Source organism: Prinia subflava, chromosome 4 (genome assembly GCF_021018805.1).
Source record: "Prinia subflava isolate CZ2003 ecotype Zambia chromosome 4, Cam_Psub_1.2, whole genome shotgun sequence".
Classification (NCBI taxonomy): domain Eukaryota; kingdom Metazoa; phylum Chordata; class Aves; order Passeriformes; family Cisticolidae; genus Prinia; species Prinia subflava.
The window spans coordinates 62,043,208-62,060,238 of record NC_086250.1 but is presented as its reverse complement, the minus strand read 5'-3'; the positions used below and the strand labels follow the sequence as shown (position 1 = coordinate 62,060,238).

At 37.5% G+C, this 17,031-nt stretch overlaps 1 protein-coding gene across 1 annotated transcript in view; it reads right to left on the bottom strand.

The window, feature by feature from the left end:
• The window catches only part of PTPN12 (protein tyrosine phosphatase non-receptor type 12), a 70,981-nt gene that overhangs the window by 32,555 nt on the left and 21,395 nt on the right, over positions 1–17,031 (bottom strand). Inside the window, exons 2-6 of the mRNA XM_063396948.1 lie at positions 6,202–6,310; positions 3,049–3,125; positions 1,935–2,030; positions 844–882; positions 49–120 (exon numbers count right to left, since the gene is read on the bottom strand). Coding sequence (XP_063253018.1) covers positions 49–120; positions 844–882; positions 1,935–2,030; positions 3,049–3,125; positions 6,202–6,310 — 393 coding nt within the window. The remainder of the gene's footprint in view (positions 1–48; positions 121–843; positions 883–1,934; positions 2,031–3,048; positions 3,126–6,201; positions 6,311–17,031) is intronic.

Here is a 17,031-nt window from a genome sequence, read left to right as displayed (position 1 = left end):
CAAACCCACTAAATACTTGAAAATTAATTAATAAAGCTTTATACTTACACAAGAAACACGAAATGGTCCAAAAGTTACAGCTGCTTCTCCATACAGAGGCCAGTAACGCTCACATTTTTTCTGTTGAAGTAAAGAATTCTAATTTAATTCACCCGTGATAATGAAAGATGATCAACAGAAGCAGAGCAGACAAAATCACAACCCTGAATGCCTCACTCTGGACTTTTTTTAAGATAGTAAAGTAACTTTTCTTTTGGATAACAAGAGAAAAACAAAACCAAGACTTCAAACAATCAATCTAAATACAGGTAAAAGACACTGTGCAAATTAGGATGTAAACTTCATGTCTGCCTGTACCATATGCATAAGCATCATGCAGAGGGAAGCAATGAAAGCTTAGTTTTTGAGAAAACTGGGAATTCACAATTCTGCATTTCCTTCTAAGGTCATAAGCAAAAAGAAGAGATATTTTAAAAAGAGTTGTTTTTGCAGCTGTATCAATTGACAGGAAATTCTGAAGGACTCAGAATTTTCATAGTTGGCCTACATCCCACAAAGAGCAAGATATTTTTTCCACAGTGGCACGGCCAGAAACAAACCCTTGGTACAGTTCTGTACACAAACTCATATTCCACTGAGATGACACCTAAATAATCATGTAACCCTACAAATGGAGCAAAGAAATGCAGTCTCATGAACTCCTGTCTATGTACAAATGTAAGGATAAGCATTCTCACTTCATCTGACATATTATTATCACAGTTACAGATTTGGCATATGAAGCTTCACAGCTATTGTCCCATATGGGCAAAGCTCATTTATTTTTGTATTTAGGACACATACCCTTCCCATTTCAAATTCTCGACAGGCCATTACAATTATCTGAAAAGAAAAAAAAAGATGCTCCAAGTTAGATGGTTTTGGATCATGTAACTTAAACCTACACTTCACCACTTGCTTCTGTCAGGCAGATACTGACACACTTTAAGTGGTTACTATGGAAGAGACTAATTATTAATAATATTTTCTTTCTTGCATACACATGCTCTTCTAATTCTAAAACAGCAACCAAGTTTCATCCTTCACAAAATCAACATCACTAATACAACACTTGAAGGCTAATTAATTCAAATTCACTGTAAACCTGTATAAATACCACATTCATTCAGTCTGACTGTAAAGTCTAAACTTATGAAAATATAGAACCATTTGCCAACTGGAAGAAACACAGCTATATTTGCTTAAAGTGACATAGAATGCATAAAATATGAACAACCCTCCCAAAAAAACCCCCCTGACTCTCAATCAAATATCTCCTCATTGAAGCCATTTCAGAAAGCATGAGTAGCACAATAAGAATGCACCAACAGGTAAGCTATTTGTTACAGTAACCATGACTTAAGTGTCAAACAACAACCCCCCCCCCCAAAAAAAAAAAAAAATTCATAAATAATTTGTCAGACCTATCCAATTTCCACAAGTCTTTAAAAGTTAATTCCTGACAAAAGCTGTTTAAACTGATGTAGAATATATAAAGCAATAACTAAACCAAATTTAGCAGAAAAGAAAGGTAATTAGTTTGGGATTGGTTTTTTTTGTTTGTTTCACATGCTGGTTCTGTATTTGATTTTGTCAGTCTACATTAAGTCAGAATTGTAAAGTCTCCTACCTTACAGATGTAACTGAGCAAGAACCTATTCATAAATATGAAGGACTTAAAATTCATTCAACAAAATTATTACTCTGAATTTACATTATTAACCTGAGTAAATAATATTAATGCTATTTAACTACAAAAAGCAAGATTTGGGAAACAAAATATTCTGAATCCTTAAATCACAATATTTTGATAATAATAGCCAGCTCAGGTAAAAAAATACACAATCACAGTGCCATGAAATAAGGTAAGAGTGAATTTTTCTGTAGCTACTTACAGCAACGTTGTATTCCCATATCATCCTCCAGAAGTCGATGACTGTATTGGCTAATGGACCCTGGGTGGCAACATAAGCTTTTGGCCCATGTACTCCCTGGGATTGCAGAAAGGAACCATTAATGTTTATAAAGAACATTTATCTGCACTGAATTCAAAAAGGGCTTGGGTTATAATGGTATAAAATTAAAATATCCTTTTTTAATATATTTAACAGGAAGGGTGAATATGAAACATGTCTCCTAATTACATTAGTGGGAATTTTGCTGCTAATCTCAAGGGAGTCCAAGATCACAACAGCTACAGCACTGCCAGACACTGTCACAGGAAATCAGTATGTTCAGATACTAAGATTCACTTTAAGTCTGCATTTTCTTCGTTACTCAAACATTCAGTGATAAAAAATTGAAAATCTTTCTGCAGCATCCTGAACAAATTTAAGTTCCTCTCTCTCTGTAATATATTTTAAAAATATGAAATTTTAGAATTTATTTTATATAAATTTTCAGTACATTAGTGTTCAGCTTTTCAAGCTAAACATTCATGCAGGCAGATTTACAGGAACATCTGTTTCTGAAAAATAAATGCTGTGTAGAAGCAGCATCAGAATAAAGCTAAAAAGACAGCTCAAGATATGAATACTTTGAAACAAAACTATGACAGGTTTTTTTGTCAAAGTCTGGTTTCTCTTTAAGAATGCTAGATTAATGCTATTGCCATTGTTAGATTAAAATGTTAGAATGCTAATTCCATTGCCACACTTCTTCCATGAACAGAGCAAAACGTACATTAACACACACAATTTGTGAAACACCTCATTTATGGTCCCTAAAAATGTCACCTGTTAAAACAACAACATCTGGATTTTCCTATGGTATAATTCACTTGCCTGCCACCTTAAAATGAAGTACTTTCATTATATTTCCACTTAGGAATAAAATCAAAGCTTTAAAGATTGTGTTATAAATGGCCGCATGTTTGCAAATTTATTCAAGTCATAATAATATCTTCCCTTACAGCTTTAAAGTCTTATGTTAGACTATAATATTAAAACTGCACTGACAAGAAAAAAAAGCTTAAAAAGAATAGAGGAACTGTAAACTAGTACCACATACCTTAATAAAGTTTGCATTGATGTAGTCTGAATCTTGTGGGGGAGTTTTTAAGGTTAGTTTAACTCGGCTGTGATCAACTAAAAAACAGACCAAAATATTGTTTTGAACAAGGAATACAACACATGTAAATCAATACAGAACAGCAAATATAACATATACAGTACTTAAAGAACCTTCTCCAAAGGTAAGTCACACAAGCAAGTCAGCACATTTGATTTATGGGTAAAGCACCCCAGGCAGTGAGTGATGAGCAGAGTCACTCCCACTGCTCTGTGCTTCTGATGCTCAAGTTCACAGGTACCACCTCTTGGAATCCCAAGAGCAATTCATTACACAGAGGCAAAATACAATTAATCAGAAGCCATCAAAACTGCAGTTACACAACATTAACACAGATGATGGTGGTCAGAATGAAGCCACACTATGGGAAAGCAGAAAGCACAAAACACCAGAGCACAGTGAAGGCAGCTGGCAGCTCTCAGAGTCTCTGCCAAGGAGGACTCCAGCAGGTACCACAACAGCAAACAGGCACCAGGGTTTACTGGTACAGACTGATCCCTACCCCCCAAATACTGGGCCAGGCTCTGCTGGAGCACCTCTGCACTAGAAAGCAGCAGATTCCTTCATTTAGGGGGTTTTGGACATGTCAATGTCTGCCTCAAACATTGCTGACTGCTCAGAGAAAGCTCCTGATAAAACCAGTAGATCTTTGGAGACTAAAATCCTCAGCAATATTAAAATAGCCTTATTATTTGTTGACAGAATAAAGTGAATACTTTGTTATTCTTTTTGGCCTTAAAAAATTGCATCTTTAATGCAACAACTTGATTGTTACTAAAATAGTGTAGGTGGTTGTCAGGTTTGCCAGTCCTTTCAGCTCTTGATGATAACAACACTTATTAGCTATCATATAAAAATTGTTCAAACTATCTCTACTATAAAGGCTCTTTTACTTGGAAATCCATATAAAAAAAAAAATTATCTTTAAATGGGGCAACAGAAGTATCTACAGAAACAGCAGCTGCTCAAGCAATTTGTTACTTTCTGCTCCCAGGGTCAATTCCTCAACCACAGAACAGCTGCTAAACCTTTGACTAGACCTAAATTCAAGAAAAAAGACAAAGAATAAATATATTTCAAAAGAGGAAATATGGTTAGGTTGGGTTTTTTGTTTCGTCAAAACATCACTAATAATAAAAGAGGGAACCATGCCCAGAAGAAGTAAATGTTAGGAGTTATTTCTATACAAAAAGCTCTCCCAAAAAGCTTGCAAAATGCTGATTTTTTTCTGCCAGAGTCCTCATAACATGCAAAAAACTTTGTGTTACTATGTAATACTTCTTTAAAAAGCACAAGGGTAAATTACAAGACTTTTAGATCACAAACCTGAAGACAACACACTCATATAAAGGCCTAAAAAAACCCTTAAAACATTTTTTGTTACATGCTGATACTCAGACTGTAAAAGCAAGAACATTCTCTAAGCATGAAATGGTGTCAGAGACTTGACACTAAAAACCGCTTTTAAGTGGGAGAACAGACTAATTAAAGCAGTAGGCTAATGAGGGATTCTATCTTCTGAGCACAGTAGATCCAAAATCCTAGAGCAGTTTCCAAATGTCAACATCACCATCCTCTCTCTGTGTGCCACAGCTCATCTGTTACAGAGTCTAAGGTCTGGAATAGAATTCCCCCCAAAAAATCCACTGCGGCTCCCAGCTTCTGAAGATTAAGTTGGATATTGCTATGTAACTTAAAGGTTCAGTTCACACTAATTGGTTCTTCAGGTGGCCAGTGAACACCATGTTGCATTTAACTACCCTTTAGGATGGCTCAGTAAACTGTAATGGGAACATGCATCTTTTACTCTGAAGCCGGTGTTGAGTTAGTGCTGAGGTACCGATCTCTCTGGTAGCAGGAACAATTTCTGATAAATACAGCACAAATATCTGATTAAGTTACAAATGTACATTATTTCCTGGATTTATGAGAGACAGACAAGGGTATGCTCCTGCTTCTCATTCCAAGCTGGTCTCCCATCACTTCATTGCCAGAGACTTTGGATGTTTGAGACATTCATTTACAATGGAAATACACCTTCAATTTTCCTCAACGTCAGCTTTGAAGTTTGCTCATTTCCCCACTGTGAGCTTCGTTCCCTTCCAGATCCCAGAGACTCAGGTTTTATTTCCATGCAGATGCCAGATGTGCTCATCCACTGCTGCAGCTGCAGCCATGCACTGCTGCAGTGCTGCAGTCTCACCAATTCAGCCTGGCTGCCACCAACATTTCACTATATTGTTCATGATCTACCAAAATGCCAGGACACTGTTATTAAGATGACAATAACAACTTCCTCTCTCTTTTTCACTCTACCTATTAAACATTTCCTCCCAACTAATAAGCAGAGTAAAATATACCTGCTGCTGACCTTCTGGGACAAGAGAAGTGGCATTTGTCAAAGGATTACCCTTTAATCTCACTGTCAGCTGTTCAGATATGAAGCACAGTGACAGCTTCTGAAACACATGGCCTGAGGAGCTACACAAAGTGAACATGTAACAGAGCACTGATCTGTACTATCCACGTGATGGTGGGGTTAAAATCTAAATTGTGCTCTGACTCTTGCTTTCTGTGTCCACATATTAAATAGAATTTCATTTGGGCTCTAGCAAAATAGAAACCAAAGCTAATGGAGCAGTGAAAGTGTTTCAACACCATTTGCAGGATACAAACAGGCAAAAAGTATCTATTTTACATCAGAACATGTTCCTAAAGCCTCCTTAGAATTCCACCTAGAGTATATGCTGATATTTGTTTTCTACCATGAATAACACACTCCTAAGGAAAACATACATTTAAGCATCCAGCAGAGTTCTTAGGTATTCTGAGCTAAAATGAAAGTGTCTGCTCGATATAGGTTCAGAACGAGAACACATTTACCTTCAGGTGATACCTCTCTGATAAAATATAAGAATATTCAGTCACTTTGCCTTCCAAGTTTAAAAAAAATAAAAGAATTTCAGAATGTCATCTTTCAGCAAATTATCTCCAATTTTGCCTTTCAGTAATAACTAAAAAGTAAAATTCAAAATAGATGGAGAATAACAAGACTTCTCCTTTGTCTTTTAATAACACGTAAATCAGACTTACATGGCAATATATCCTTGTATCTATTCTTTTTAACATTTTCTTCTTTTTCTCCAGTGGCTGTTGGGTAGATCTTCTCTGTTCTGTATTTTGTTGATAATCTTCTTAACCTCTGAAATAAAAGATTTATGTTATATTTAATGATATTCACTACAATGACGTTTAAACACCCCGGTATCCAGTACTTTTAGCACATCAACAGGTTATACTCAAGCTGATGCCAGCCCTGTGCATCATGAGACATGGAACTTTGGAAAAGCCAGCTCAGCACAGCATGAACTGTGGCCACACTTTATATACATTAAATATTACTGCCCTGGTATGCAGTAACAACTGCATTGAGAATAGCTGTGAGAAACAAACACCTCGGGGTACCTGGAGGAAGAGCTCAGCATGGGCTGCCTCAGAACAGCTGGTACTTGGCTCTGAGGCACAAAGCTTCCAATATACACTGACAACTGAATAGAATCCAAAATCTCACATTTAACTGGGGCCAACTCCTCATGCCCAACTCCTGTTGAGTGTCAAACTCAAAGAAAGAAGGTCCCTGTCTCTCAGGCACAAGCTATTCACAATTAAGATGAGTGGCAGGAGGTCTGCTGTATTCACAATAACACATGATTTTTCCCCCCTGCATCTATTTCAAATCCTAGAAATGTGAGAGAGTCAAAACCTCTAATAATAAAAAACAGCCCCTGCAGAGCAATACAGCTTTTATCATTCCAGACAAGTTAGGCCTTTGCAACCTTAAAACTGAGGACTAAAAGTTCTCATTGAAAAAAATAAATAGAAGAGGAGCCAGCAGTGCTTGTTATTTTAAACTGTGTAGACATCCAGATTAAAAAAGGAACACCAAGGATTTAAGAAATTTAACTCTGGTGGTTGCAAACCCAGCCATTCTATCAACACTGACTTGGTGGTGGTGTGTAAGACTATCAAGAGGAAGACTGAAAGTAGCTTCAAACCAGTTTAACATCTCCAGTGGAGGGGTGTTCTGCAGAGATGGAGGACAGACATTCTTCATGTTTCCCTCCCTCTATCTTTTGCACCCATCATTGTACACTTGAAGACTCAAAAATTCATGATTTGTATTCTTTTGGGGAAGGCAGACAATGGGAGAGATTTTTTGCCAGTTGAAAATGTAAATCTTGTTTGTCACTGACTATGCAGCAACATACAGGCAGAAAGGTATCATAAAAAGATGATCTGTTTGGAAAGCCAGTTTTAGTAGCATTATAAGAATTCCAGAAGAAAAACTTGGGGAACTCACCACACATTTTAATTAAAAAAATGTTTTGGCAACTCCAGTAATTCTTCCTAATTTATTATGCAATTGAGGTGACTAATTATGCCTATATAGGTCCAAAATTGTTCTAGCCCCACCCTCATATAAAACTTAGTATCTCTCTTACATACAGAAAAACATTTTCCTGAAATTTATATGGATATAGCAAAAAAAAAAATCAAATTACCTATGCAAATGTGGATAAAACTTGTCATTAATTTGAGTAATACACATCTAATAAACCAGAAAAATTACATTTGCAGGGCAAAAACAAATGGTAAGGTAAAAAAAATAAAAGGCAAATCGAAAGCCACCAGTTTTCAATTTTTTTTCTTTTCTGCAAGGACTTCATCACAGATTCAATCACTGAACACTAAAAAGAGCAACAGAACTAGCCTGGATTTTTTTTTTTCTTAAAATGAATTTTCTCGAGAAATCTGCAATATTAACCAATGAAGAAAAACAAGTATCTGGAAGTGTGGTAGTAAGTGTCTGACCACACAGTGATTAAGCTTCTAAATTTAACCTGAAAGCATTGTGAGATTGAGGAACAGGAAGATTCAATTCTTAAAAAGACACAAACAGTTCCTGGAAGCCCCCATGTAGATTACACTCATCTTTGCAATGCTAAAAACAAATTCACAGCATAACCTGAACACACAGCAGGCAGAGAAACCTGGTTTGTCACACAGCACAAGGAATACCACTGCACATAGGAGACACTGTCCTGCATAACACTGACCTTTCCTGGAGTCAAAAAATATCACTTGTGCTAAGACTGAACACATCCAGGAGTCTAGAAAAAGCCAAATGAATGCACATAATTTGGCTAAATCAGCTACGAACTTCAAGGCTGAGAAATACTTTGAAATAGGCTATAAACCTCCAGTCAAGAGGGGAAAAAAAAGCAAAGACCAACAATGATACTTTCCAAGCACAGTCATTAATATGATTTTTGTGTATTCTTCCAACATGATTGTGAGTCTTAAAGAGTTTTTCCTTCCATCTTACTGATTTTTATAGGGCAAATGTCATGACTCTGCTTAAAAGAACTCTAGAGGAAAAACCACTTCTACAAACCGTGACTAGAAGCAAAAGTTATTTTACGTGAGAAGGAACTCACTCAAGGAAGTCAGGTTAGGTATCAAAAAGCAGGAAGACAATCCTTTTTGCCTAAGGCCATTTGAAAGGCATGCAAGAAAAAATACTTTCACCAATACAACTGCATGAATTGTAAGCCAAAAAGGCTCGAGTGACTAGCATCAACTTCCATGTTCTAGAGAACGATGCCATGGGAATCCAGCACAGCCCTCTTCCCTACATGATTCAATCTCCCCTGCTCTGCAGTCTTCTGAACAGACCAGAAAGTAGGATTAGCTTAGCCCAGCTGCAAGGCAAAGCTGGAAATGAAATACATGTTGATTTTAGCATACATCTGTTCCTAAAACACTTTAGGATCCACACTTTGAGTACACATTTGCCAGCTGCTCTGTGACATGGTAATAGAAGATACCCAAGTACAGTCCTGAGAGCAAACGAAATGAGTAAGGAGCATTCTTAACAATTTATAGTACTATCTGCTACACAGAATAACACCTATTTCATGCTTTGGAAGAGGAAGAATTGACTAAAGAGTAAGGAAATAATTTTTAAAACTCAGCTTTGAACAGAATAGCACAGGAATGGAAAGGTGCCAGACTGAACAGAAGATTCTGCTCTACAGGCACTAGAGAATCCTGCAGGAGGCTACTGCAGAGTGTGCTCACAGCCTGCTGTGGGATGCAAGGGATCCTCTGCTGCCTAGGTTACAGCCCAGAGTGACCAGAAGGAGGAGAATGCACTCAATAGCAGAACAGGGGTAATGACAGGGCAGAAGAGAAAAGAATTCTGTTCAGACTACACTAAGCTGACCAAACAGCCAGCAAGATTCATCTCAGCCCGGTTTCAAGCTAATTCTTAATAAACAACTGTCTAGAGTACAAAGCAGCCCTCATTTGGGTTACGTCAGGCCAAAATGAGATACTGAAGATCCTCAGGCACCAAGAGCAGGGACAGGGGAGGTCCAGCCCGGTGCCTCTGTGATAACACTGGGCGCTCCCATGACACTTGCCAGCTCAGTGGGACTGCCATGCTGGTACCATGGAAATCTTCACTGGTGTGTTCTTTTAAGAACAAACAAAATGGGCAAAGAGTAAGCAGGATGAGCCATAGATATACACTTTAAGAACTACATTCACAAGGCCTTTAGTTCCAGTCATTAGAAAAGCTCAATTTTAATTCTGCTTATTCATTGTGTGACAGAAGTGGTTTGTGTGGTGGTGGCAAACACCACATGTGACAGTGGGGAGATGAGTCTTTGAAACAATTCAAGTTTCAGAAATATACTTCCAACTTCCACAGTGGTTTTACAATCTGTACTACAAATCTACTTCAGAGTTTTTGTAAAAAGACAAACCAGCTTTTCAAACCCAACTTGTGGAATCCTACCATATTGCGAACTTTGTACAATCAGATCAGGAAATACAGATCTTTGACTTTCATTGTCAGTTTATTTATTTAACACTTAACATTTAAAAAGCCTTTAAAGACACAATGCCTAATATCAAACAAGTGCTGTTTGTGGATTAAAGAAAGCATTTATATACTGAAATTTAAAGAACTCACTTCAAAAGCATAAACTTTATTAAGATACAAGAGTTCCTTTGACTCCTTTCCAGGCTCTTTTCAAGGAGAACAAGACAAATATTTCACCAGAGTTTCTGTTATCTCAAGTCCTCAAACTGCCTCCTAGCCTTGTCTGACATTTTTAATTGACAAAACAAGAGATAATAGAACAGAGATGTTCTCTTGACTCTCCTTTGACCATTCCTGAGGAGCAGGACACACCAGAGTGTCAGATTCCAGCTGCTACAGTACTCCACGACACCCACTTGCCATGTGACAACAGGCCACAGAACCAGGCTCAGGCAGCTCTGGCAGTGGTCTCCTGGGTGTGCCAATCACACAGGAACGTATTTTGTTCAGCAAAATTTGCCAAATTAAAAAATACTCAAAGAAACAAGCAATTAAAGAAAAACTTCCATAAAAGTTACCTTAAAAATCGGAGCATAAAAGAAGATGCTAGGAAACACTTTAGAAATGTTGTATTAATGCACTCATCTCATGAAATAAGACAGCTGTTTCTATCATAAGGTGGACATTGCATTTTTCTTACTTACAGGAAGGGAAGAAAAAAACCAAGAATTATGTGCAACTCTGGTCTCATTCAAATAATTTAGATAAAGCTTACTATGCAGAATACATTCCCTAGTACTTACACAGTGAGAAAAATGTACCTGCATGGAGCAATGTGAAGTAAATTACCACAAAAATTTCAAAATTATCTTCTGGTTATCTATAGTCAGATAACCCAGGTTTCAGGTTCTGTGTCTATGAATGAAGAAATGCCAGAGATGCCTTTGGCAACAGCAGACAATTGATATCAGTGCTCAAATGCAGCTGTGACTTCCTAAAACTGCTTTGCTTCCAGTTGTTCAACTTCAAGGCCTTGCAAATCCAACTGGAGTTTTCCTATACCATGTCCCCATCAGTGAGGTCTCTGGGAAACACAAGACTAGCTGATGGCAGTAAACTCAGGTGGAGAACAGACTATTCAGGAGTGCCTGTGCAGTTTGCAATAGCAAGGAATAAATAACCACAGTGAACACCACTTTGTCTTAGCAGTGTTTGTAAAACAGCATACACCTGTGAGCCATGTCAGTATTTTCCCTTTGATTCCTGTCAGCTTTCAAACAGCAATTGTTTGCAAGAATTCCCAGCCCTTGTGAAGGAGGGAAAAATCCTTCCCAAACACTAGCAAAACAACAAAAGGAGAATTACTTCATTTTGTAAAACTTCACTATATTTCAACATTTAGAGATGGTTTTGGATGCAAAAAAAAACCAGGCTAGCAGTCTGCACTAGACTATCTCTCTGAAACAAAGCCCTGAAAGGAGACTGCAGGCTGAGCTGACTGAAGAAGTTCTCATTGCCTTGGCATTCTCTTCTGGCAACACTCACTAACCCTGGAGCTCCAGGTGCTCCAAGGGAATCTCTGCTGAAGTGATTAACAGACAGTCCTGGTAACTCCCCTCCCCTGGGAGCTCTGTCTTCAGCATTTCATAGCAGGACAATGATGACTCCAACAAACCCCACTGCATTCCAGGAAGCTTGTGGGAACCACGTAGAAGAAAAATCCCTCCAAAATTACCCAGACAACTGAAAACAGCATTATTTCAGTATTAGATTGTATGATATGTTCTGTACAGGAGTTAGACTTCAATGATCCTGATAGGTCCCTTCCAACTCAGGACATTTTATGATTTTACATCATCTTAACTCTCTGATATTTTCTCAGGAAAGAGGTGAATTCATGTTACTGCACTAATTGGAGATTTCTATTCCATAAAGAAGTATCAGCCGAGGAAGACAATGCTGGTACATCCTCATGTAGAGAAGGCAAAATAATAACACTGCAAGCAGCCTGTTAAGGGGTACATCCTACTTTCTTCAGTATCACATTAAAACCAGAATCAGGTAAAAACCTCAAACCAGCAGCTGACTGTTGAGAATTAGGAACTGTCAAAGTAAGACCAACATTTCCCACCTTTCCAAACCTATATTTTCCATAAGAAAGAGGTTAGAATCAGACACATCTCCCACATTGCTAATAACTAAAGATAGCTTTACATAGACACTATCAAAATGTGGGCTGACTGCTTCCAAAGTCTCCTTTCCTCTCCCTCATTTCTAAAACTATTTTTCTACTATCTGCATGTTAATCCTAGTCTAAACTAGCAGTACTATCAATTACAGTTAATTTATGTTCAGCATTATAGTTAAGCCACATACCTACTGCAGTTCTACAAGGCTGGAGAAGACTAAGGAGATCTGTGGTTTGGCAACAAGCAAGGAAATAATCAAGCAAAGCAGAACACTAAATTACCAAAGCATAATCTGGTTTTAGCTAGCAGGTTACTAATGTATGTTCTGAGATATTTTCAAAAGTTCTGCAGCACACTCATTAAAAATTGGAATTGTAACTTCTGATCTCTGAACCATACTGTTTCCTCAGCATTATTGCTGTGCACACTCACATTATTGCAGTGACTACTGTGAACACATTACAAGAAGCGAAAATATGCTGGATATGAAACAGTAACAGTTCTTTATAGACTGTGAGTGAAGAACATGAACAGTTCTAATAGTATGAAAGCACACAATTAGAACAATTAGAGTCCTGCTTTGGACTCAAGTCTAGGAAGCACCTTGATGCAAAACCAGAAAAGGTTAACATGAGCACACATTACAAATAGCAGGCTTCTTAACAGTGTTAGAGCAATTCCAGAACAATTGTTGATAATTCAAAACAGAAATAAGCCTCAAAATTTTTGCAAAAAGATGCCTTTTTGTCTTCACAATATAAACCCCAACAGCATATGGAAGCAAAGCAGTTAGAGAAACAAAGAAATAAAACTCATAAACCAGGGAACCCCCTTGTTTAAAATAATGATTTCCAAGTTACTGGATTCATTATTTTCCTCTTATTCCTTCAGTATTAGGCTTTATGCATGCTGACAGCACAGGTATATTAAAAGCATCACATTTAATCTTTATTTAAAACAAAAAATGGTTATAGGTCTAGGTAAACCTCCTTTCAAGAGCCACTCTCAAGTTCTCCAGGAGAGGTGACCACACTACAGTCCATTCCATCTTGTCAGTCTATCCTAGGCTCTGCCTCTGAAGTAAATCAAATTTTGGCATCCTGGATGTGACACCGTCAGTGCAACATTTGAGTGAAAACTTCTACAGACCACGTCCTTCACCCAAAACAGAGATGAAGTAGATACTTGTTCTCATCTCTGTTACACACCCGATTTACTTCAAAACCCAACACCTCTGATGTACCAGGAACAGACACCAAAGTAACAATGTACCTACCACGAACCCTGGGAAACCCAGAAGAAAGTATCTAAAAGCAAGTTGAGACTTTTTCCACAAAAAAAACACCCCAAAGGCAAGAGGTTTTATTCCAGGTCAATCAGCTAAATGGAACACAAGCCGTATTTTCTCATGGCCACAGGAGGGGCTGGATCAGTCACTGTTTGTGACAGCTTTGTGACTCTTCAGCTCCAGTGCTTGTGTCTCAACCAACTGAACATCCTGAAACACTCAAACACTGACAAGCATTCACAGGGAAACCTGTGCAGCAAATACACGAGGTACAACTCGTATCAACAAACAGCATGAGGATCTAAACAAGTATTAGCCTCTATCCTTGAAGAATAAAGAGGGTTTTAACCATATCAGTTCTCCCTGAAACATTTCATCATCTATCACCACCTATTACTCCCCACAGTCTTTACCATTCCCTTGTCTGTGACCTCAAAGTATGTGGCATGAAGCACTGAGATCCATGGAGAATGTATCTTGCTTTTGTTTCTGCTCAGCAAGAAAGAAAAGGGGGGGAACCAACCCAAATTCTCCTCCCTCTTCCTTCACAAGATGCAAAACCCTTCCTCTTTTCCCACGCCTTGGAACACATTTCCTTGAGGTCAGTGTTTGTTTTCCAAGCAATTCATACAAGGTGGGAGAAAAAAAAAAAAAAAGCACCATGACTGAAACAGGAAACACTGAGCTTTCACTCCAACAGAAGTAAACTGGAATTTCCTACCTGCTAGTCCCCCACTACCAAGGATGCCATAAATAAAGGCAAGGCACAGGAGAACAGTCTTAAAGCCTTATTAAAACCTTATTTAAGCCTTTTAATAAATCTACACACACTCCCTCAAAAAAGGTCCGCCATAGCTGTTATGTCCTGCCCTCCCAAAAGGGTTTTAACAGCCATGTCTTGCAAATTTATCTGAAACACAGATCCTGCCCTGTAAGATTTTCACTGAGAATGACTTAAAGTGGAAAAGCTGGAACCTAACAACTGCTCTGGGTAAAAAGCAGAGCTGTTTGTGCAGTCAAGAAACACTGTAATTGTGATCTAGTTTGAGTCCAAATCACCTTACTGAAAGATCTCTAGAGCTCAGAGCTGCTGCTCCTTTCAGTGACATCCTTGGGCATACAGCTGAATTGCTATTCAATGACACATGTTTAGTGTTTCATATACAATTGCAATAAAAAATATGCCAATTTTGTCTTTCACCAGAAGTCTTAACTTTTTACTTTTGAAGCAAGCTTGAACATTGTATAGGAACACAGTATCTGTAGAAATTTTAAGCAGTTTAGAACCCCCACTATCCAGCAGGTAGAACTAGGATACTGACAATATAGTTATGCCAGTTCATAATTAGCAAGTAAAACTTCCACTATTTAATAAATAAAAATAAGAAAACTTGACCAGTGCTGAATCAGTACTTCCATGCAGCAACTCACACAGGAATATATAAGGGACTGCAATATAAAGATAAGATAGCAAACAGAAAATACATTTCTACTATTTTCTGGAGAAAACATGCTTACAACTATTTTCACCCTTTCTTTGAGGCTGTGTTTGGAAGCCAAGGAATGTGCTAGTTATAAAGAGGCCATTTAAGATAGAGTTCAATAGCATTTTAAGAGCTAGAAAGAAGTAGCCTCATTAAAGTCACAAACTTGTACTAAGATTTCAACTGTAATAACCCTAGCTAATAATCAGCACAATATTTACAGAGATACAAAGGAATTTTGTGTTGTTATCATTTATATTTGCAGTATCTGTCAATTTTTGCCTAATGAATTTGTCCCCAACAATTCAGAAGCACACACCTTCCAAGCATAATTCTGGTTTCAAAAAGAGACAGGACAGGGAATCCAATGGGCAACAAAATTCTCGAAATTCTGGCAGAAAGAGTATAAAACAACTATTGAAATGAAACCCAAGCAGCAATGGCTAGTACAGAAAAAATAAATTCAGACAACCAGTTATTTCCATGCATGACTTTAGATTATTTCTCTCCATTAAAGTTCTTGCTTTAATGGCTGAACATTCAAGTATAACTGCTAAATGTTCAAATGCTTCAACAACATGAAGTTTGTCATTTGTTTCTGCTGAATTCAAGAAAAGGTCCTCACATCTCCATTTGTGCTATATTGAATGCAATTGCCTCCTACAAGAGGAACATGAGCATCTACACAGCATTACCATTAAGAGTACATATTATAGTATTAATTTAGTATTACATTAATACTCAATACTCAAACCCAAGGAGAATGTTTCTTACTTGCCTCCTATTTTGTTCAATAAGCACTTCAAGAAAAGGAAAAGATTGTGGTGCTTCTCCAACATGACCATTTATTGTTGGCCACACCATTTACACTTTGAATTCCACTGTGACCTTAATCCCAGGTATCCTCAGGCCATGCCAATCCAAAAGTGGCTACAAAAGGAACAGTTGTCTCCTTGGCAAGCCTGTATCTTGACAAGATACAAAGACAAGAATACTACAGTGAAGTTGCCAAGCAGTAAATGAAAATACTGCTTTAATCAAACAGTTTGAAGTTTAATCTTTTTAAAACCATGAACATTTTTGAGGAAATTTTTAATTCTGAAGAGTCACGAAAGCTTGTACCTAAAGGGTCAAATAAAAGACATTCATTGTACATCCTCTTAAAACCAATATTGAAAACCTGTACCACTATACTCCACATACTTCTACAATAAAGTCTTTATAGAAAATTTTATTCTGTACATCAAAACTGCAGTTCAAATTTTAAGTTATTTTACAAATAGTTGCAGGATTCCTTTTTTACACTTACAATGCAATCATTTCTGCAATTTTTATATTTTGAAGAGCAAAGAACCTTACCTCATATGAAGTATATGCACAATCACCTAAAGTTTTTAAGTATTCCACAACTTAAATTTGCTACACAGCTGATGAGCAAAGTACAGTCCTTCTACAGTGCCAAATTTCAACAAATAGAAAGGTCCTCAAGTCAACTGGCAGAACAAATCTCATTCAAACAAGGGCCTTGTCAATCAAGCTGCAGATAAATTTAAAATAAACCTCAGCTGCCATTACTTTAAAAAGATTAATATTTACAATCCAGAATGTATAACTGGATAGTTTGTTTGGTAAACAGTAGAACGGGGTTTTTATCTGATACACAAACAACTTTATTCAACACCTCCGGGTTGTGGATGAGAGATTTACTTCCAGGTATTTCAGAAACGCACGGGAACACCTTCAGATCCCACCTCAAGATCTTTATCTACAATTCTCATCGAGGTGGAATATGTGACTCCACTTCCTTTCTTGGAAAAGGAAACTGTTCCAATCTGAGCTTCAAATAAGTATTTGATACGGTGCCAATTCAAAAGAAGAGTATGTGAATTTCTACAGGAATTCAGTCGAGACTAGTCTCTTTAGTTTATTTTTACAAGGAAATTTTTAAAAAAAAAATCATCTGACTGAAGGGATTTCACAAGCAGAGATTCTCAAAAAACCTTCCCAGCCCAAGCAGGCATTTCCCTTCATGACCTCTCCAGCAAAGCAGTGCACACTAACAAACATTGGATG